Below are 23,271 nucleotides of genomic sequence, written 5' to 3' on the forward strand. Positions count from 1 at the left end.
GAAGAAAGCAGCAGAGCATAATAACAGGGCCAGCTGAGTATGAGGCTCAGGAGAATCTACTCTTATGCAATTAAATTTTATAGTTAGAACACGTTGATAAAAGTTGAGAGTGTCTAAAACAGTAAATTCTTAAAAGAAATTCCTTCCAAGTGTGTAGTTCAAGAATGTTGAATGGACAAATTCAAATATATTTCTGTAAAATGGAGAATCTGTAATAGAATGCCTCTTTGATTTGCCTCCCTAGGAATATGAGGACACACATCCATGGGTGATCAATGCATGGAAAAATCACAAATACTTTTCTAGCAGTGTTGCTTCTTCTGCAGCAGGAAGGTAGAATTGTGCATTTCTGAGCCAGATATTGATATACTTGTTCCATAAGAAGATTTGATATTCTGGATAACAGCTTCAAGAAATCTGCAAGCATGGTGAAGACCCTGATAGTTTAATAGCAAATATTCTTCAGCTCTTCAATCATGGTAGGAACTGTATGTTCCATGGGGACTATTGGAAATGGATTTATTGTGGTTAAGAATTTCATTGAGTTGGGGGAGGGATAGCTCAGTGGTTTGAGCATTGGCCTGCTAAACCCAGGGTTGTGAGTTCAATCCTTGAGGGGGCCATTTAGGGATCTAGGGCAAAAAATAGGGATTGGTCCTGCTTTGAGCAGGGGGTTGGACTAGATGACCTCCTGAGGTCCCTTCCAACCCTGATATTCTATGATTGTACGATTAAAAGTAGAAAACTCACCACATGTGATGCTATCCTGATCACTTTGGGCTTATCCAGATCTTTCTTTCAATGGACACTACTTGTGCATGCTGTCTGCATTTTGTGCTATCCTTTCCTGTATAGTCAAAATCAAGGGAAAGAGACAGTTGCAGTCCTTTGTCTTACTAAATTATGCCAGTGCCTAGTTTGTCACCTGACTGTTTTCTACAGCTTGAAAATTGTCAGCTTGAACCAGCCCACCTTTCTCCCCCAGCTGAAACCGAGACTCCTTGGGCTGGTGCTGTGGTTGCCCCTGGGCTCGGTACTTCTCTTTCTGATCACCTGTGTCCCATTCACATGAGGTAATCGCAGAACATCCTGGAACAATTCAATTTCCAATCTTCCTGGAAATTGCACAGAAATAGTCCCATGAAAGGTGAATGAGTTTACCTTTATTTTTTAGCTTCAACATTGGATTTGCCCTGCCTGCCGTCATGTTTATCATTTCTGCAGTCCAGTTAGAAACATCTCTATGGAGACATATCAGGCAGATGCAGTAGTGTTCATCCAGTTTCAGCAGTGCAAATAGAGAGGCCCATGTAGGTGCCGTTTAAAGCTCTGCTCTTGTTTTTCTTCCTTCATGTGTTGACTTTTATAGCTTTTATTCTCTTTTCATATATGTTGAAGGTCATGAGCCCTTGGAGATGGCTTTGTGCAATAGTGGTATGTACCTGTCCTTTTGTACATTCTGGTATATTGATTCTGAGCAACCACAAAGTTTTGCAGGCATTGGTGAGGATATTCCATTCACCCATATTCCATATCCCGTTCACCAGCAATAGTTTCAGATTATCCTATAACAACTCAAATCCTTCCTCCACCCCCCCCCCCCCCAAATCTCTGCATTATTTACATGGAGAACTGATAGAGAGAACTAGATAGTGATTTTGGCATTGGATTCACCCCATCCTCCTCCATGTTTATTATTTCTGCAGTCCTCTTAATCCCATCTCTATGGAGACACAACAGGCAGATGCAACGGGTTTCATCCAGTTACAGCAATGCCAGTGCAGAGGCCTGGATCGGTGTCATTAAAGCTCTTCTCTCCTTCATCCTTTATGCTTTCAATGTTATGGCTTTGTTTCTTTTGCTGTCAAATATTTCCTCTTTGGAAGCCCCTTGTTCAGTAACTGTACAATCAGATTGTTGTCTATGCCTGTACACAAAGCATCATCTTGACAGTGGTGTGGAAACTGCAGGTGGAGGTTTGTTTGAGATGAGATGGAGCATAAACTGAGGCAGCAGCAGGCCCCACTCCCTGCTACACAGATCCAGAATGTGAGCATTTTACAGTCCATGAAGGTTCATTATGGAAGATGTCATCTGGCCAGGGAGTCTGGGCCATGTGGGAGAATGGGGAAAAGAGGAACCAAACTATAACTCCTATGAGGCCCTGTGGCACCACAGGAAGTTGCAGTTTAATATCAAACTAACTTGAAACTACATGTTTTGATTTGGTTCAACAAACAAAAATGCCTTGATGTGGAAATACAAATGTTTAGTGTTTTGATTGAAGATGTCAAAAATAAAACTTGGCAATTTCTGAATCGATATTTTTGTAATTCTGTTTAATGAAAGAAAATTTAATTTATTTTTCTGTTCCAATTCAGGAAGAAAGCAAATACCAGAATCTCCGATAGCATGGAAATCCCGATGGCCATCAACTTTAGTAAATACACTGGAAAAAAACAAGACTGCTTTTCCCTCTCTTTCAGTTTTAGTAATAATAAATAATTGCAATAATAGTGGGTAATATACTCAGGTGTATGCTATTAAAGTTGATTGTGTCCAGAGCAGATGGTCATGAGGAGTTGGTGGAGTTATATCCCATTAATAATGAATACTCCAGTTGTCAGCTATGCTGTGACTTTAGTTTTGTGGCTGCTATACTGTAAAATGCAACACCATTTGCTGCCACCAGGAATCCTCGATACTAGATGTGTACCTGCCTTCCCTGGCAACACTCCAGACTCACAGTGGTGTAACAGTAGAATTTGGGCCACAAGGACTGATCGCCCCAACTTATTGAGGTCAGAGGCAAACCCTGATTTCTCTGCAATGGCAGAAGAATGGGGCTGACAGTCGCTCACAGGGGAGATTCTTTTTTAAAGGGTGAGCTGTACATGAAATGAACAAAATGTAATTTCCTTTAACAATAAGTGCCATATCCCACACTTCACTTCATTAGTTCAAATGTGCTCCTCTGTGAATCACCTGAGGCCTCCCTCTCTCCAGATGTTGTTCAGGGGCTGACTGGTGAGTGTGTGTTTGCACAGTTCCTCTCATTGTGCTGACACATAAATATATGTTTAAAATGGCTTTATTATTATTGTATGTATTGTTATAAACATTATTGCTCATTGTCATACCTGAGGATTTAAAAAAGCATAAATTGAGACATTCAAGATCTATAGAGAATTCGTCCCATGGTCCTCTACTGCCTATAGTGTTACCACTTAGCTAGAAGAGTAGGAACTTTGTTCCACATATTTAATCATTAGCTAATGATTAACGCACATGTTTTATGGAAGTGATTGTACATGTCATAGAAAATCCCTGCCTTTCTAAGAAGTTGATGTGTGTCATACTCTGGAGGTTTCCTGAGCCTGTGGCACAGAACTAAAAAAATCCATTAAATTAAACTCAAGTGTCAAATCAAGTCCCCATAGAGAAAGGCATAGACATAAAGGTCCAGTTCACCCTTTGTCTGTCTTCAACTTGCTATTACTCCAGATAGTTAAGATTGACAAAGGGATCTCACTAAAGTGGGCAGCAAAAGGGTAGCTAGAATTCATTGTTGTTAAGTGCAAAGTAATGCACCATAGGTGCTGGAACTAGGGCGGGGGAGGGGTGCTATTGCATCCCCTGGCTTGAAGTGGTTTCCATCCTATACAGCGTTTACAGTTTGATTCAATGGCTCTCAGCACCCCCACTGTACAAAGTGTTCCAGCGCCCCTGTAATGCACATGGGGAAAAATAATCCCAAACTATACACACAAAGTGATGGGATCTAAATTAGCTGTTCGCACTCAGGAAAGTGATGTTGGAGTCACCATGGATAGTTCCCTGAAAACATCCATTCAGTGTGCAGCGGCAGTCAAAAAAGGTAACAATGTTAGGAACTATTAGGAAAGGGATAGGATAATAAAACAGAAAATATTGTAATGCCACTCTGTGAATCCACGGTACGACTACACCTTGAATACTGAATTCAGTTCTGGTTGCCTTATCTCAATAAAGTTATATTAGAATTGGAAAAGGTGCAGAGAAGGCCAACAAAAATGATTCGTGGTGTGGAAGAGCTTCCATATGAAGAGAGCTTCAAAAGACTGGGCCTGTTCAGCTTGGAAAAGAGACAATGAAGGGGTGATATGAGAGAAGCCCCTAAAATCATGACTGGTGTGGAGAAAATGAATAAGGAAGTATTATTTACCCCTTCACATAACACAAGAACTAGGGGTCACCCAATGAAATGAACAGGCAGAAGGTTTAAAACAAACAAAAGGAAGTACTTCACACAACACACAGTCAACGGTTGGAACTCATTGCCATGGGATGCCATGAAGGCCAAAAGTATAGCGGGGTTCAAAAAAGAATTAGTAAGTTCGTAGAGGATAAGTCCCTCAATGGCTATTAGCCAAGTTAGTCAGAGATGCAACCCACAAGCTGGGTGTCCCTAAACTTCCGATTGCCTGAAGCTGGGACTGGATGACTAGGGATGGATCATGCAAAAGTCACCTGTTCTGTTCATACCCTTTGAAGCATCTCACAAAGCCACAGTCAGAGACAGGATACCAGGCTAGATCACCCAGTATGGCTCTTCTTATATTAGTTTGACCTAGTATGTTCATTCTTATGTTCTTATGCTAATAGGAAGGACATGTCTAGTGATTTCCTCAGCATGAGAAGACATCTCAAACCTACCAGGGAAGGATCGGTATTCCATTCCTGTCCTTTAGCAGCCTAGTCCTTGCATACAAGTACTAACTTCAAATCCCTGCTCACTTTTCAGCTGTGTGTGTCCGACTTCAGCCCAGTTAACATCTAGGACCAGTGTGCTTTGTGACACTGCAGCCCTGTCACTTGCAAGGCACTCCAGGGCTGTAAGCTTACTGACATTAGCTCACCTGGCTCTGTCAACTGGAAGTCTAGCAATGAGAGCTTCTTTACAGCAGAGCTTTGCCACCAGCAGCTGGCCTTCCAGCAGTGTGGGCTCCCCACTGCAGTGCCTTGCTGATGACCGGTAGATATGCAGTAATGTGAACTTCGTTGCATCAATGCCTTGCTAATTTCAGCATGCATGACTCTGCCTTCACATTTGATTCCACCCACTTAAATGACTCTTGAACAGTTAGAACCTCTGCACTCCTTACTGAACTTACAATTTCAAATTCCGGCTGAGATTTCAGAGATAACAGGCTTCGGCAGAGCCCACGTTCATCAGAGCTACCGAAGTATGGAGGGCGGTGCTTTCTTTATCAGAACACCTGTGTTGTTGGCATTGCGTCCCAAGGCACATCTTCGTACAGTATGTCAGCGTTGGAACTGCCTCTTACCTTTCTGTAAGCATAACAATCACACCAAAGGAATTTGTGATAACCTTTGCCCCCCACCCCTCTGCACTAACGGGTTGTTTCCTCCACAGTCAGATGAAGGGTTTGCCTGTGGATTATAAAATACCTTCCCTTTATTATGGCATCCAAAGGTCACTCTGAGTGCCCAGGAGGAACAGAATGCAGGAACAGCAGAGTTGGAGTTGAAAGTCAATCTCCAGAAAGACGGACTTCTGAACTTGAAAGGGGAATCTTTACAAACCTGGGTAAGTCCTGATTGTTAATATTCCTTGGTTTTCTTTCTCTGTGTGGAATAAATGAAGACGTGTGACTGAAGTCACGTTCTATTGTTAGTGGCCCCATTCTTCTAGAACGATGCAGACAGAGCTCAGCCTAGAATATCTCTTAATGAGAAGGTTTACTTGTGTGTGAGAAAGAGGGTGTGTTACAATACAAACCTGATCAGTGTGCGCAACTTCACCAGAAAACCAACTCCTTTCATGGTTCTGTCCGTCTTAACAATCGTGAACACTTGTTCAGTAGTCAGTGAGATGGAGAGTGTGGCAGCAACATTAGCAAAAAAGTATTTTTCATCGTATGTGAACTCTCTTTAAGGCACTATATGATAGGAGTGAGAATATCTCAGTCTGACCCTTAGAAAAGAAGAGCCTTCAAAGGTGATCTCAAAAAAGGTTTGAAAATGATGAAAGAGCTTTAATATAATTCAGGGAGATCACTTTTAACTGGTAGAGGTTTCAAAAGTTGAAGGAGGTGGGGAGAAATATACTGTATGAAACATATAATAGGAAATTGAGGTGGAACTATTCCATATGGACTAAGTTACAGGGGAAGGCCAGGAATAAAGAGGTGTTCAGGAGACATCTGAAATTTTACTGAACTTGAGAACCCCTCTCCTACTGCAAGATCAACCCTTTCTGGGCCTTGAAATGGGGTCAAATTCCTGCGTGCATCTGTTTCTCCATTCTCCCACCTTTAGAGTGACCCTACATCCTGTTTTGGCCAGTACAGTCCCTTTTCTAAGCCTTGTCCTGGCTGTCACGACTTTTTTGGCAAATGTGGACATTTGTCCAGTTTCTCTTGCCAACCTGATCAGTTGGCAAGAGCAAACAGGACAAATGTCCACTTTTTGTCAAAAAAGTGGGGGTGCGGAGAAACACGCGGGGGCGAGGCAGGGCTTGTGTGAGGAGCAGGCAGTGCTTGGGTGAGCAGCAACACCAGTCCAGTGTGGGGAGGAGGGGCAGGGCTCAGGCCAGCCCCATGCAGGGACGGGGGCTTCAGTGAGCGGCTCGGGCCAGCCCCGCACAGTGTCCCATTTTCCCTTTGGGAAATATGCTCACCCTACCCACCCTGCATTCTAAGTCAGCAAAGTTATGTCTGGGACAGCTGAGACAATGGGAGGCTTGGTGATAATCATCAAGTGTTGGGATTAAAGACTGGCCAGGTGCGGAGAGTGGAGGGTGAGAGATGTCAGCCTCTCTGGGAACGTTCAGTTAATATCAGCCCCTGGGACGGTAGCATTCATTGAAAGACCCTTCTTTGGTTATCCATTGTCCAGACAGACAAGATGTTCAGTGCTAGAGCTGGTCAAAAGAAGGGAAGAAGTTGCGATTTTCTTTTTAATTTTAAAATTTGCAAAATTCCAACTCTGTGTAACTTGCATGAAAATTTCATGGATTTATTCTCCTTTTTTTTTTTATTTTGATAGTTCAGATTTCACTGTAGTCAACGTTGTGGTAAAGCAGACAACAGATGGTGACAGAATAATAGGACCTTACTCCTGGGTGGCAGGAGCAACCCTGTGCTTTTAACCCCTTCCTCCCCCATCCCAGGGATAGCATGTGTCCTAAAACTGCTTCTAGTCTTATTCTCATTTGTTAGAGCCAAGGAAGAATAACGTGTAGGCAACTTTCCATGGGCTACTGCTGCTTGCATCCCAGCATTGTTCTAACCCTCCCAGGTGCCATTTTCCAACACTTGCCAGCTGACTTGTGGGTTTACAACGCTGCCAGTGTTCCACCCTTTGTAGGTAACTGCAGCCCAGAGCCAGGCCCAGACAGAGGGAAACCTAAAAGTTCTAAAGCACAACCCTTGCATCCATTTCCCCTGCGGTTCGTCAGTCTGGTATGTTCCAGTCCCTTCTCTCTTTTCAGCGATCCAATGCCAGCTGCCTCTTTGTAATTTCCTCTTCTGACTGCATGACACCAAGATTCCTCCTAGTTTCACAGCTAGGCTGTTCTTCCAGGTAATTAATCTTAATTTCTTCATATACTAAATTCTAAAGATAATACAGTTAGAAGTCTAAGCAAGTGAATTTCTGGTCACTAAAGGTTCTCAAACTTGCAGCTGTTATATTATTTGTTTTTTTGTAAAACATCTCTCATCCTCATATAGGTGGCACAGTCAGGGGACTCCACTGGAAATGATGGGTGTACTGACAATGAAGGACTCATCAAAAGGAGGGGCCCACATATTTTTCATTCCCTCTCCAGATAGTCATCTGCCCCACCAAATAGACCATGGTCTGAAAGGCAGCAGCACTACCCCAGAATGTTCTGAAAGCAGGTGACTGAGAACTGAATCATAACACTGGAACAGGTTCTCAACCAACACATCAAAGGCTGGGTTGGCAGATCCCACTACTGCCTGGAGAGACTGAGGCTCAGTACTCCGTCGTCTGTTTTCAGGACACTCTAGGAAGGTGCTGCTGGCTTGCAGACCATGATACCCCTGATGGGGGTCAAGTGACTTAGAGAGAGAATGAAAAAGGATGATGTGATAGATGATTGGGCAGCTTGGTATAAATTCTCTGGGTTGTGTATGTGCTTGTGTAGTTTGTGTAGTGTAGGAGGGGCTGTGTTCAAGAAAGCAGAGCTTAACGGTGAAGGGAGAGCAGAGAGCAAAGTAGGAGGAAGAGGAAGTGAATCCCTCAAGTTGATGTTTGTCTTCTTAGGCTACCATGGATAGAGAATATGTACAAGGTCACATCCAGAAGCTGCAAGAGCAGCGTATGTCCACACAGAAGAAAACCTTCACCAACTGGATAAACAATGTCTTCTACAAGAACAATGTAGGTAGTTCCTCCTCCTTTGGACTTATTTTTTTCATTCCCAATTTCACCTTCTGCTCAGCCTTTCTGCATTTACTGTTACTGAATGTATAATATAAGCAAAAGAGACTCCTGTCAAGGAGGGTGACCCAATCAAGTATTTTTCACCATACCTACAAAACAATCCTTCTGATTTTCTTCAAGGTCTCGGTTCCTGGTCTCCCCTGAAATCAGGGTTCTGTCTTGTGGCATGAGTTGTCTTCCTTTAATCTCTTGACCTTTGTGTGAATTTTCCTATTTCGATTATCTTCTATGTGTGAGGTCCTGAGCTGCCTAGTTATTAGCCCCAGGGAGGAATTGCATCCCCCATGAAAAAATCTGTATGATCTAATCCCATTGATCTGGGGCTACAATGGCTCATGCAGCCTCAGTGACTATGACTATGCAGTCTTAATATGAACTCATTTAAAGTGAAAGAAAGATAGGAATTGATCATCTGTGACATTCACTAAATTGTGGCTCTCTGCAAGGCTTCCAAATCTTTGGGGGAAATTGACCAGACTGTGACCTTAACGGCCAGTGCTTGCTGCCTCCCATTCAACTGTGCATACTGTAACCCACAGTGGAGTGGAGGTTGTTCCAAACTATGGTCTGTTCTTGCTACCATTGGAGCAGTTTAGGTTCCACTGTGAGTTAGACTAATGTGAGCACTATTGTCTGCGAGATGGGCAGTGATGACCCATCAAAGACAGACATCTTTAAGCTTTGGTGGCTTTAGGGCAGAGCAAAGGGGTTGATTAAATATTACTTAGTATGTGAGAACTATGAAACACAACCTGGTTCTGTTACCCAAACAAGAGTGGAAATCAAGGAGATATCAAAGCACCATCTAGTCATATGTATTATTTCAGTGAAGTCAAAGATACCTCAGAGTTCAAGAGCTGACTTCAATCTTTAACTTAAGCTGCTTGCACATCAAAAAAGTGGAGAGAGGGAGAGAACTTTCAAGCCATAGAAGGTACAAAGTTGCGTAGGGAGCTTATCCATGTCTTCTCAGGAATGTACTTTCAGTTTCTGGCCCCATGAGATGAAGGAGCTGAGCTTAGATCGCAAGCTACATTTCAGACACTGTCATATGCCTGGATTCCCTGCCGTCCCTGGTGAGCGTATTAAATGGTAGGACAAAAACACTGCTTTGCAAACTGAGCCCACTTCTGTTCGTTCTTCTCAAATTGTAATGTGGTCCCGCTGTCAGTGTATTCAAAAGCATGGGTTTGGTAGCTGTATTCCAATTTGTATGGAAAAATGGAACATATATATACGCACAATTTTATTATTACTGCACGATGGTTCAAAGCACAGATCTATACAGAAAGGTTCATTACAAACTGTAATTTTAAAAAGATTTTGTCTTCATGAATAAAACTGGCACAAAACACAAGCGAGAGGCTTTTCCCTTCTTAAAACAGTCAGACATCACTGTCAGTACTTTAGAGCTATTTAATATAACACAACAGTTAAACAGGTAGAGACGGAAGATAGAAAAAGAAATAACTAGGAGAATGAAACAGGGTGCTCTCTGAGGGCCTGGAGGTAAGCAGTCAAGAGAACGTTGTCAACTACTTGTCCTACATAAAATACCTACTTAAAATTGCTCTGAGCTGCTCCTGTACTTTCCATTCTTGCTGATTCTGCCACAAGAGGGCCTGCGGAACCCACAGATGATAGGGCAGGGTTTGATCTTTAAACTTGTTATTTGGTCCTATTTTCCTCACGCGTAACTCTACTCCTAATTCAAAAAGCTATTTCTTCATCTTAAAAGTATGGTCTTGTTTGTCTTGTGAAATTAGTAGTTCAAAATTGTAGTAAATTACCCTGGAAGGTGTGGTGTGGTCTAATAATGACCCACTCTAAGGGTTAATGACATGGAGGGCAAAAGATATTCCTCAGCCATGCTATAATTAGGATACAGTACACACCCCACATCCCATATTGCTGAATCATTAGGTCACCTCCTTGGCAGCAGGGTAATATGCTTGTTGTGAGTGGATCTGAACACACGCATGATTGAGCAAGTTACAACATAAGACTCTGGCTGGGACGTGGAGGTTCTGACTGTGAAGCTTTAGTTAAGGCCGGAACTAGTGTTCCGTTATAACCCTGAATTGGAATTCAGCCAAGAGATAGAGTGTAAAAGCTGCTGAGTCTTTAAAACTCAGGAGCTATCTATAGGAGGCTGGTATTAGCCAAGTCCCTTTTACTGCTCCCTTTTAGCTAGCTGTATTTTAATAAACCATTTCCCATCATGACTGAGCCCATTCTTGATCCCGCAGCAAAGTGATAGTCCTGTGCTCAGAATATTAGTCTGTTGCCACAAAAATGATTATGATGTCACCACGATGCATCCAATGAAGTGAGCTGTAGCTCACGAAAGCTTATGCTCAAATAAATTGGTTAGTCTCTAAGGTGCCACAAGTACTCCTTTTCTTTTTGCGAATACAGACTAACACGGCTGTTACTCTGAAACCTGTCACTTTGACATTGTGACTCACTTCACTTGCAAGGTTAGATACAAAGTGAACTGTAAGGGATTAAGTCACAGATAGATTTGATTATTTGCAAATATGGCAATAAAAATTCTGAAAAAAGCGTGTCTTTTAGCCTGAGTGTGAATGTGCCTCTTTAAAGTCAACACAAAAATATCCCCTTTGTAGGGAAAGTACCTCTTGGCTCCATGTATTTTATAGGCCTACAAAACAGCTGAAGGCAGGGGGTTATATAAGCAGGAATTCAGAAAGCAAACAGAAATGGAGGGAGTGGAAGGGCTGAGGAGATGGCAAGACCACGCTGGGCCGAAACTTAATTATATGAATAGGAAGGTAATATGTCACCTCCACCCAGAGAAGCTCCCAAACAGGCATTCTCTCAGTAATCCATTTCTGATGCATAGAAGCCCATGACTGAATGGGTAAAGCAAACCAAGTGGTCTTCAGGTGAAACCCAGGAAGAGGCTGCAGGTCTTGCTTGACACTATGTGGAAGAAACTCTGGAAGTGAAGCTGGCCATTGGCTGAATAAAGGAGAGCTGCTCATCATGCTCTTGGCTGAACAGAAGAGATGATAATCCAGTAGCAGAAGCACAAAGTACTGAAGTTGTTGAACAGCATAGAAAGTACTAAACCTTACTGTACAGCCCTGCCAGCCTGCCCTCATTCAGTGTGTAATTCCTGTGAACCTTGTAGCAGGTCTCCACACAAACAGAGGGGAAACTAGATCTCACAGAGCAGATCTTGTGACTTCAGCACCTAAATGTTCTTCGCTCTGTGTTAAAAAAATCAAAATCTGTCAGCCAAGTGCAAGAGTCACGGGAACTAAGTTTCCATGTGTTGCATTTTGTCTTTGCAGGTGAACATTGTGATACAAGACGTCTACACGGACCTGAAGGATGGCATTTACCTTCTGCAACTCCTGGAGCTGCTCTCTGGAGAATCACTGCCTAGACCAAACTGGGGCAAGATGAGGGTACATTTTCTGGAGAACAATAGCAAAGCCATCACGTTCCTCAAATCCAAGGTGAGAAGTGGAAGCTGACACTAGTCTGAACAATTTACAAGCTAACTTCAAAATTAAATGGGTTTTGCTTGATTGCTTGTTTGTTTTTTTCCCTATAGTACGTAACGAGGTGTTCCATGAAGATGGGAGATTTTTTACTTTGTCCCTTTTCCCCTCTTTACTTCAGATGCACAAACTTTACCTGGTTTCATATTAACCTTCTCTCACTAAGAGTTTCCTCCTCAAGGGAGAGAAGAGGGTGGTTCTGCTGCTGTCCCTGTACCTTCATTAGTTTGCTCTTAAGTCTCTGGCAGCTTGAGAAATTATCTACCATGGAACTTTCTGATATCAATGTTTTGTCTTGTTTCTAGTAAAAGGGACATCCCCCAAATCATTCTTGTGCCTTTTGTTTATTACAAAACAAAGATAATGTAACACACAGGCACAGTGGAATCCAAATAACCATGTTGACTAACTATATATTCAACATAGAAGGCCTAGCTACATATATACTCTGCTGCTCTGGCAGGGTTCTGGGTGGCTTCTGAAACACAGAAGACAGATCCAGTAAAGGGCTCACAAACTATTTAAAGGGATATGACCCTATTCTTCTATTGTATAGTTTTGCTTGCTGTTTGAATAACAGCCAAGAGGGAACATATTTCTCCACACATCATTTATTACACAAATGCCCCCTCCAGAGCGGTAGACTCAGATTGTTTCATGCTGAAGGGAATTGCTTGTCTATTAGCAGGTGCAAGTAAAGGTGATTGGGCCTGAGAATATTGTAGATGGGGACCGAACCCTAATCCTGGGATTAATCTGGATCGTTATCCTCCGGTTCCAGATTTCTTCCATCACACTTGATAAGGTAAAACAAGGTCTTTTTTCTTCTGATTGTCAATAGGTGTTTCATAGATTTCATAGAGATTAAGGCCGGAAGGGACCATTACGATAATCTGTTCTGACCACTTAGATCACACAAACCATAAAATTTCACCCAGTGATTCTTGCATCTAGGCCAATAATGTGTGGCTGAATTAGGGTGTTCTTTAAAAAAAAAATCCAATCTAGATTTAAAAACGGCAAGCGATGGAGAAAGTACCGCATCCCTTGCTTTGCTGGTCCAATGACTAATTACTCTCACTGTGAAAAATTTACTTATTTCCAGTTTTGCTAGTTCTTTTCTGATGTGCAGAAAAGTTTAATGTATCTAAGGCCACTGACATACTGGTCATCTGCTGACTGCATTCATGTGATGTTAGATTCAAACTCATTGTCCATCACCGCTAAAAGCACAGAGCTTGGCTGAGGCAGCTGGAGGAGCAGTGACACTCTCTCAGCCAGTACAAGGAATCATATCCACATGGCTATAGTGTTCAGCTAGTGTGTGTGTTTAACACTGCCCTCTACTGACTGGCTGACAGCAGATAAAGGAGCTTCACTGTTGACATCACTGGCTAAGTGCACACAGACCCCCTCAGGACATGCATCATCTGCCCAATGCCTTTAAATTCAAAACCACAGGCCCCCTACTACTCATTTTTATAGATTTTAAGTCCGTAAGGGACTATTAGCTCATCTAGTCTGACCTCCTGGGAGAAAATTCCTTCCTGATCCCAACTCTAGTGATCCGTTGTACCCTGAGCATGTGAGCAAGGCACACCAGAAAGAGGATTCTCTGTACCATCTTAGAGCATGGGTCCACACTATCTAGTGTCCTTTTTCCAGTCAAAGCAATTCTATTCAGAAGAAGGATCAAAGAATCATAAAATATAGGACTGGAAGGACCTCAAGAAGTCACCTGAGGCAGGACCAAGTAAACCTAGACCATTACTGACAGATGTTTGTCCAAATAGTTCTTAAAAAGCTTATTGCAGAAGGTGAAAAAGAACTCAGAATAGATCTGACCAGTTGTGCACTGAAGAAAAAAATTCCTTCCTAAGCCCTGCAGGTGGCTGAAGCCCTGAAGCCTGAGATCTATTTATAATTATTAACTTAATGCAGAGCTGCAAGTGTTATGAGCAGGTTGACAGCACTGCAGGCAGTCTTGTTCTCCCAAGAGACGATAAAAGAAGGGAATGAACAGGGAGACTCAGATTCATACTTAAGCTAAATCAGAATTTCCATTCACTGATAGCAACATGAAACTTATGACTAGGACTGGTATAAAAAAAAAAGGAATTATTTACCGTAGAAAAATTAGAACCAAAGAGAAAATGTTTGTTTCATTTTAATTTTTTTGCAGAATTTTCATTTTGCAGAATTTTAAAAAGAAAAATCATTTCAATTTGAATTGAATAGAATCAAAACAAAAATTTGGTTTTGTTTTTCTCCCTTTCTCTCCTTTCTTCCCTTCCCTTTTATCCTAGGGAAACCAAATGAAAACTGGAAATGTTTTGCTTTGATTCAAATTGAAACTTTTTTTATTGTTTTGAACTGATTCAGAACAGCATTTTTGTTTCAGATTGTTTAATTTAAAATGTGGACCATTTCAAATTATTATAAACATTTTAATGAAATTTTTGGTATAAATCAAGAAGCTATTTTTAATTTAAAACATTTTATTTTACAAACTTTGACCCTCCCTACTTATGAACTATTCAGCAATTCTGAATTCATCCAATAGATGCCAATGGTGCACATACACATCAACTTATTCATCGTAATATCAAAGGAAAAGTGAAGGAAAATTGCAACTCAGAGTGAGTTTATGGGGAAACCCCCTTCAGCTGTAATTCTAGAGAGATTGAGAGCTTCCTTAGCATTCCATATTCTCTTCTGCTCACACACACAACTTGAGTTCCTCTTATACTTCCTTAGAGAGACTGGCACTAACATCAAGTAAAAAACCAATTTCCAGGGTGAAGTAGATATTGGGTCTAGAATGCAGGTCTGCCTCCTTCTTGGGTAAGTTGCACTGTCAAGTTAGCTAAAGATATGGCTTCACTCATTTCAGCCCGCATACTGTCTCTTATACATTTATTACCCCAAAGATTCTTAAAGTACCTTCAATGACAGAGTGGGGACAGGAGAACATACCAGTTCATGACAGTCACCTTGCTTAAGAGAAAGCAGAATTAACTAAAAATTCTATAGAACACGTCTCCTTTATTCCATGTGAGGATTTGTCACCAAACTGTTGCTCTTTTCATACAAATGCTCTGAAGCCTTAACTTGCAGATTAACGAAGCTGCCCCCACCTTGACCCTTCCTCTCCTGGCAGTCCGCTCATGCCTCCAGAGCCCCTGTTCCCCCACCAGAACCCTGCTGATTTAGGGGATGCTTAGGAGTAGCTTGTGGATGGCAAATGACTAAGCTGGGACAAAACACTGATTCCTTTGGGGGCTTCCCTACCCAACTTGCCTTCACTGTTTTCCAGCAGTGGGACTCCCCTCTAATGAAATACTGGAAGTCCATAGGGTGGAGGAGTCAGGGAAGTGTTAGTACCCAGGCGCTGTTTCTGAACTCATCCCTTCTTCCCACCTGCACCACTCTTCTCCTGGCAGCCCTCAGAACCCTACCTGGAGACCTTTCTCCTCCAAGTTCTCATATCCCCCATAGCCTCTGCCCCTTCCACTCCCCCATCTAGAGACTTGCTCACCCCACATCCCTGTGGCCCCTGAAGCTGGAGATTTATTGGATCCCACACACACCTCACTCCCCTCTACAAGCCTTATGAAGCACATTTTGGGAGAAACATTTTTCCCCTAGTGGTTGGGCTACACTTTGATCTCTCTCTCTCTCTCTCCAAGGAAAAGTGTTAGAGACTTTTTCAAAGTCTCCAGGAGTCACTTGTTGCATAAGATAAACTCACCAGAGCTGAGATTCCTTAGAGACATTACCAAATCAAAATCCAATAACCTTTAATATTAAACTTTAAAGACCTAAATTTTGGTGCAGGGCACCAGATCATGGCTAAAGAGACAAATAAACTAAGCTTTATGTCTCTCTTGTTTTCCATTAGCTTGTTACAAAGTGGACAAAGAAGACTTTCTGAACTCTGACCACCTATTTTTAGGGTGCATAATTTAGGGACCCCTTGTTCACCTCCAACTTGGTAAAAGCATTTGACCTAGCCTACCAATTTTAAGGCTGATATGAATTTTTGTGGATTTCAGAGGGGGACAAAATCAATTTTATAAAAGAAGCTGAGTTGCAGCTTTAGCTGTGGAGTGACCGCTGTTGTTATGAGGAGGAAGTTACTGCCATCCTGAAATTTCCTACCTTGCTCTCTTCCCAGGAGGAATTTGGAGTCCGTGCTGATGTACTGTCTGCCAATGAAGCCCTGCTGATCTGGTGTCAGCATAAGACTGCTAGTTACTCCAATGTGAGTGTGAAGGACTTCTCCAAAAGCTGGTCTGATGGCCTGGCTTTCAATGCCCTCATTCATGTTCACAGGTAAATAGGTGATGGTGGGAGGCTTCAAGAATAGCTGATGCCACTGTGTCTGGCTCTATCATAGTGACTTCCAGGGTCTGAATTCTCTTTGATGGATGAGAAAATGGTTTTGTCTTCGCATTCAGAACTACCATTTCTTTAAGTGGGTGTTTTGCCTGAATAAGAATGGAAGAATCAGGTTCATGGAGTTTGACTCTTTCTCTTCCTGGAAACAAAAATGAATTTGCTAGCATATACTCTGCATTTAAACTTGTCTCTCTTTAATTTGCTCAGAAAACGAGTAGGAAATGCTAGAAAAGCATTAAATATGTCACTATCAAACAGTGATATAAAAGGACTGATGGCAGATCAAGAGCATGTTTTGTTCCACTGCTGTAATTAATTCCTAGTCATTCCTAAGCCTTAGAAGCACATCATCATCTCAGCCAGTGTATGTGTCCCCTGCAGGTGCAAAGTTTCCTCCGAGTGTCTTCAAGAGTGTGATTTTGCTAGTTGTGCCATGCAGGATAATTGTGCTTCTCACTGATCCTGGCTGGCCATTGATAGGAATGAGTACCTGTGTCTCAAAACTTGGCTCCTGTGCAAAACATTTACATGAAGAAAAATACTAGAGAATTTGCTTTCTTTGATCTTCACCTTCCTCCTGGTTTCAATTGCACTTTCTGAAATGTTATTGAAAATGAGGTTTTCTGTGGTCTTCGCCAGCATTTAAACCTTTCAGTTCCGTGAGAGCTGTAGCTGGGAGCTGGAGGCAGCAGGCTCTCCCTCTTTCCCTCTCTGCCCCTCTTGAGGGGAGGAGGAAGCAGCAGGGGACAGAAGAAAGAAGGGAGAGAGGGGACTGCCACCTTGGACAGTTCTTCTCCCATCAGATACCAGTGCTGCTCCATCTGTTGGCAGGAAGACTTAGAAACCCATAACTCCCCAGCCGGGGACAACATTCCCACTTTGGAATTTCCTACCTAGTGAGTCTTTGTTTCACCAACCAGGGACGACAAGAGGCAGGAGGAATGGGGAGTTTTGTGGTGAGCTGAGCTGAGTTCTGGAGTGGGAATTTTCCTTTGTCTGTCAGGCAAGGGAGGGCTAGTGAAGGGTCTATGCCAAAGCTCTACAGGAAAGCAGAGAGCTACTCAATGCTTTAAAAAGAAAAGGAGGACTTGTGGCACCTTAGAGACTAACAAATTTATTTGAGCATAAGCTTTTGTGAGCTACAATGAAGTAAGCTGTAGCTCACGAAAGCTTATGCTCAAATAAATTGGTTAGTCTCTAAGGTGCCACAAGTCCTCCTTTTCTTTTTGCGGATAAAGACTAACACGGCTGCTACTTTGAAACCTGTCAATGCTTAAGGGATTATTGTTCTGTGTTCCTCATTCTACTAAAGTTCCTTGTTCAGTGTCAGAAATTTGCTCAGTTGCAACCTTTGTATATAAATCTGTGTGTATTTAAACGAAGCCAGGACTTTACAGTGGTCATTATGACATACACCATGGCCACATGGAACTTCATGGTGACAGCTGGGTAAAAAACAGATCCTGCTGCACCAAAAGCACAGCATGTGACCTCTAAAGCCAAAGGAAAATCTATGTTAACAGCTGTTACTGTACAGCCCATAACAAAGAGAGCAACGATATGCACCAGATACTACATTGCAGTATATATGTGTACATACAGCATGTCGTGTAGCTGTGTGTGGGAGGTGTAACCCTTCTTGATAGTAACTCATTTCTATTTTTTTAGTTTCTAAATCTAACCCTCCTCTCTTGTGTCCTTCATATGTTCCTCTCCTCATCCAGGCCTGATCTCATCCACTACAGCTCACTGAGGCATGAGCAGCCAATCAAGAACCTGAACAATGCCTTCAGCGTGGCAAAGAAGCACCTGGGAATCACTAAACTTCTGGATGCTGAGGATGTGGCAGTGCCTCATCCCGATGAGAGATCCATCATGACCTATGTGTCGCTCTATTACCATTACTTTTCCAGGCTGAAGCAGGGCCAGACTGTCCAGAAAAGGCTTGCTAAGGTCAGTGCATTGCCACTTTTACAATTGCCTCCTACTTCTATCTCTACTGAGCCCCCACCCCAGTAGCATAAAGTTAAACCAGTTTGGGGAAAAAGCTTTAATTCAGATTAACTGCACAGTCCTGTTAACTCAAGCCATTTGTGCGACCATGCCAGAGACTTGATTCTGCAGGGCCTTAGAATAGAATCATAGAATATCAGGGTTAGAAGGGACCCCAGAAGGTCATCTAGTCCAACCCCCTGCTCAAAGCAGGACCAATTCCCAGTTAAATCATCCCAGCTAGGGCTTTGTCAAGCCTGACCTTAAAAACCTCTAAGGAAGGAGATTCTACCACCTCCCTAGGTAACGCATTCCAGTGTTTCACCACCCTCTTAGTGAAAAAGTTTTTCCGAATATCCAATCTAAACCTCCCCCACTGCAACTTGAGACCATTACTCCTCGTTCTGTCATCTGCTACCATTGAGAACAGTCTAGAGCCATCCTCTTTGGAACCCCCTTTCAGGTAGTTGAAAGCAGCTATCAAATCCCCCCTCATTCTTCTCTTCTGCAGGCTAAACAATCCCAGTTCCCTCAGCCTCTCCTCATAACTCATGTGTTCCAGTCCCCTAATCATTTTTGTTGCCCTTTGCTGGACTCTTTCCAATTTATCCACATCCTTCTTGAAGTGTGGGGCCCAAAACTGGACACAGTACTCCAGATGAGGCCTCACCAATGTCGAATAGAGGGGAACGATCACGTCCCTCGATCTGCTCGCTATGCCCCTACTTATACATCCCAAAATGCCATTGGCCTTCTTGGCAACAAGGGCACACTGCTGACTCATATCCAGCTTCTCGTCCACTGTCACCCCTAGGTCCTTTTCCGCAGAACTGCTGCCTAGCCATTCGGTCCCTAGTCTGTAGCTGTGCATTGGGTTCTTCCGTCCTAAGTGCAGGACCCTGCACTTATCCTTATTGAACCTCATCAGATTTCTTTTGGCCCAATCCTCCAATTTGTCTAGGTCCTTCTGTATCCTATCCCTCCCCTCCAGCGTATCTACCACTCCTCCCAGTTTAGTATCATCCGCAAATTTGCTGAGAGTGCAATCCACACCATCCTCCAGATCATTTATGAAGATATTGAACAAAACTGGCCCCAGGACCGACCCTTGGGGTACTCCACTTGATACCGGCTGCCAACTAGATATGGAGCCATTGATCACTACCCGTTGAGCCCGACAATCTAGCCAGCTTTCTACCCACCTTGTAGTGCATTCATCCAGCCCATACTTCCTTAACTTGCTGACAAGAATACTGTGGGAGACCGTGTCAAAAGCTTTGCTAAAGTCAAGAAACAATACATCCACTGCTTTCCCTTCATCCACAGAACCAGTAATCTCATCATAAAAGGCGATTAGATTAGTCAGGCATGACCTTCCCTTGGTGAATCCATGCTGGCTGTTCCTGATCACTTTCCTCTCATGCAAGTGCTTCAGGATTGATTCTTTGAGGACCTGCTCCATGATTTGCACATGATTTGCCTTGCACAGTCAGTCACTTGTAAATGGTACAACTGGTGTGAGTAGACAATTCTGATTTGGCAATGGTTTAGACACACTCCGGTGCTAGAACCTGGTCTTTCTAAAGGGATTTCGCCATATGGAAATTAGCTTCTTTATTCGGTCATATTTTGTATTTGATAACTAAGGTGCTTAGTAAGTAGTCAGGCACATGGAGAACTCATTTCATCTCTGCAGCAAAACAGTGATGCAGAAATTAGTGCTGCTCAAAAAAAACTTCTGTCAAAACTTTCTGATAGGAAATAGCCTTTTTTCCTAAACAAAAATAAATCTGTAAAAATATCTATGAAATTATGTTTCAGTAGAAAATTTTCAGTTTATCCATGAAAAACTAAAACCTGAAAAAAATTGGTTTTCAGTTTAGTTTGTTTTTTTCCCCTTTTCTCTCCCCTTTTCCCTCTATTCCAGTGATGAGGGGACAAAAGTGAAAAAGTGAGGAAAAAAGGAGGGGAAAAAACCCATAAAACCAAAATAAATAAATAAATGAAGACTCATACAAATAAGGTTTAGTATTTTCAAAAAAACAAAACGGTTTCAGTTCTTTATTAAAAAAATTAAACTAATACATTTTTAAAATTTCTCATAGGGACAAAAATCCAAAGCAGGATTTCCCTTGCTGTGGCAAGGTAAAAAGCTTTCGCAATGGAGGGTTTGCACTGTTAGTTAATCTGGGATTAAGACAAAGAGATCCTGTCTTTATCCCAGATATCCCAAGCTCGATAACAACAACAGCACTGTACTCTGAACAGAGGTGCTGGAGGAGAGGAGGACTTGTAGCTTGATTAAGCAGCGATTGGGCATGAGTGAGGAGACTGGGCAAAAAAGATTAGGCTGGACAACACCTAAGACTCTGTCTTGGAGACATATTTCAGGTTCTTCATTAGACCAGTTTATTTCCTCTCTCATGCCACTATATTCCTAAAATTACTCAGTCCTGCATTTATAATCTACAGAGTAGAGGTCACACTTGCAGAGTTTCTTCCGGCTTGAGAGTTGTTTCCTATACGTAAAATGGATTATCATTGGAAATGGGAATCTCTATCAGAAGTGAGGAAACTTTTTAAGTGCAACCACTGTATCTATCTAGGTTTCAGAGTAACAGCCGTGTTAGTCTGTATTCGCAAAAAGAAAAGGAGTACTTGTGGCACCTTAGAGACTAACCAATTTATTTGAGCATGAGCTGGATTTGTGCTGGAAATGGCCCAACCTGATGATCACTTTAGATAAGCTATTACCAGCAGGACAGTGGGGTGGGAGGAGGTATTGTTTCATATTCTCTGTGTGTATATAAAGTCTGCTGCAGTTTCCACGGTATGCATCCGATGAAGTGAGCTGTAGCTCACGAAAGCTCATGCTCAAATAAATTGGTTAGTCTCTAAGGTGCCACAAGTACTCCTTTTCTTTTTGTATCTATCTAGACAATCCTAAAGTTCCTGTCGTCATAGGCACTACTTAGATGAATTGTATAAGAACTCAAAGGATCAGATAGGACACATCTTCATATTCTGGAAAAGGGTTTTGGGGTGAATATTTCTATCTCCATTTTTTTAAATGTTCCACTGATTTCCTTTTCTGCATTTTCCTGTTCGCGTTTTCTATTTTCATTGTTTATTTTTCTCCTTGCAGTTACCTGCTTTTCATTTCCCATTTTTCTCTTCCCCTCAGCATTTTTTCCCTTTCCTCCCTCTTATAGGCCCCTCTGCCTTCTCCAGACGCATGCGCAAATAAACACACACACAAGCACATGACAATATCTTCATGTCCTTAGTCCCCTCAGATAGGCAGCTCTGAATTCAGTAATAGGATTGGGGAGGGAAGCCTCAATGTGACAAGACAGCCTGAGAGCAGAGGCTAAATGGGTGACCAGGATTGCAGAGGGAATCAATCAAGAGAGGTAAATCTCCCTTCCCCCACCCGCTCCAGTGACCATGCACTTATTAGGATCCTTCAGCCAGAACTGGGTGCGATGGCAGAACATACAGAAGGGAGCCCTGATGCCACGGGCTGCTTTTCCTGCACTAAAGGTTAGTGCTGTTTCACTCCTCTTTAAGCATTGGGACAGCCACTCTTTTCCAAGTACAATTTCTGATAGGCAAAAGCAGATTAGAATGTGTAGCTCATAAACCTTTATTCACTTGCAACACCTTCCTTATTAACTTAAGTGTCTGCAGAGAGAAGCAGATGGGTGCTGAGTCTCCATAGAGAGCAACAGAGACACAGAATGTCATTCTGCATTGTTTGAACTTTCATGCAGCAGGTTTCAGGCAATGTTAGCCATGGTATCTCTGGGACATTTCAGGTTTAGGGGTTACACAGGGCTGTGGGATGAGGAAGAAATGTAATATAAGGTGCAAAGAAAAGAAATAAAATGTATACATAAAATAGAAAGGGGGTTTTGCCTCACACTCTTGTTTCACAACAGATTAGAATAAAATCTTTTACTTCAGGAAAACTGAATCCCAATCCAGGCAACATATCAAGTGAAATAAATGACTATTGTGGTCTCAGAAAGAAAAGGAGTACTTGTGGCACCTTAGAGACTAACCAATTTATTTGAGCATGAGCTTTCGTGAGCTACAGCTCACTTCATCGGATGCATACCGTGGAAACTGCAGCAGACTTTATATATACACAGAGAATATGAAACAATACCTCCTCCCACCCCACTGTCCTGCTGGTAATAGCTTATCTAAAGTGATCATCAGGTGGGCCATTTCCAGCACAAATCCAGGTTTTCTCACCCTCCACCCCCACACACAAATTCACTCTCCTGCTGGTGATAGCCCATCCAAAGTGACAACTCTTTACACAATGTGCATGATAATCAAGTTGGGCTATTTCCTGCACAAATCCAGGTTTTCTCACATCCCCCCCACCCCCATACACACACAAACTCACTCTCCTGCTGGTAATAGCTCATCCAAACTGACCACTCTCCAAGTTTAAATCCAAGTTAAACCAGAACATCTGGGGGGGGGGGGTAGGAAAAAACAAGAGGAAACAGGCTACCTTGCATAATGACTTAGCCACTCCCAGTCTCTATTTAAGCCTAAATTAATAGTATCCAATTTGCAAATGAATTCCAATTCAGCAGTTTCTCGCTGGAGTCTGGATTTGAAGTTTTTTGTTGCTAGTTGACATTTGCCATCCTCACAAAACCACTGCTTATTGTGGTACATTTTTCAGTCTCTGTTCAAGACAAGTTCAGGAGTCAGTGGCAAGAGTACTGCTAGTCAGGAACAAGGTGTTTCAGGCTGACCTTGGATAGAAAGTAGAACTGTCTGGGAAGTTTTCAACAAAATGTTGTTTTCATCGGAAAATGTTGATTCATTGCAACCTTTTTGTGGAAAA

General features: G+C 42.4%; 1 protein-coding gene across 1 annotated transcript in view; it reads left to right on the top strand.

Moving 5' to 3' along the window:
* The first annotated feature begins 5,227 nt into the window (after positions 1 to 5,227).
* Positions 5,228 to 23,271, top strand: part of SPTBN5 (spectrin beta, non-erythrocytic 5) — a 149,915-nt gene continuing 131,871 nt past the window's right edge. The window contains exons 1-7 of the mRNA XM_073350339.2: positions 5,228 to 5,299; positions 5,477 to 5,590; positions 8,296 to 8,412; positions 11,796 to 11,963; positions 12,697 to 12,813; positions 16,186 to 16,343; positions 18,134 to 18,362. Coding sequence (XP_073206440.2) covers positions 5,228 to 5,299; positions 5,477 to 5,590; positions 8,296 to 8,412; positions 11,796 to 11,963; positions 12,697 to 12,813; positions 16,186 to 16,343; positions 18,134 to 18,362 — 975 coding nt within the window. The remainder of the gene's footprint in view (positions 5,300 to 5,476; positions 5,591 to 8,295; positions 8,413 to 11,795; positions 11,964 to 12,696; positions 12,814 to 16,185; positions 16,344 to 18,133; positions 18,363 to 23,271) is intronic.

The sequence above is a fragment of the Lepidochelys kempii genome, chromosome 6 (assembly GCF_965140285.1).
Source record: "Lepidochelys kempii isolate rLepKem1 chromosome 6, rLepKem1.hap1, whole genome shotgun sequence".
NCBI classification, from domain to species: Eukaryota; Metazoa; Chordata; order Testudines; family Cheloniidae; genus Lepidochelys; species Lepidochelys kempii.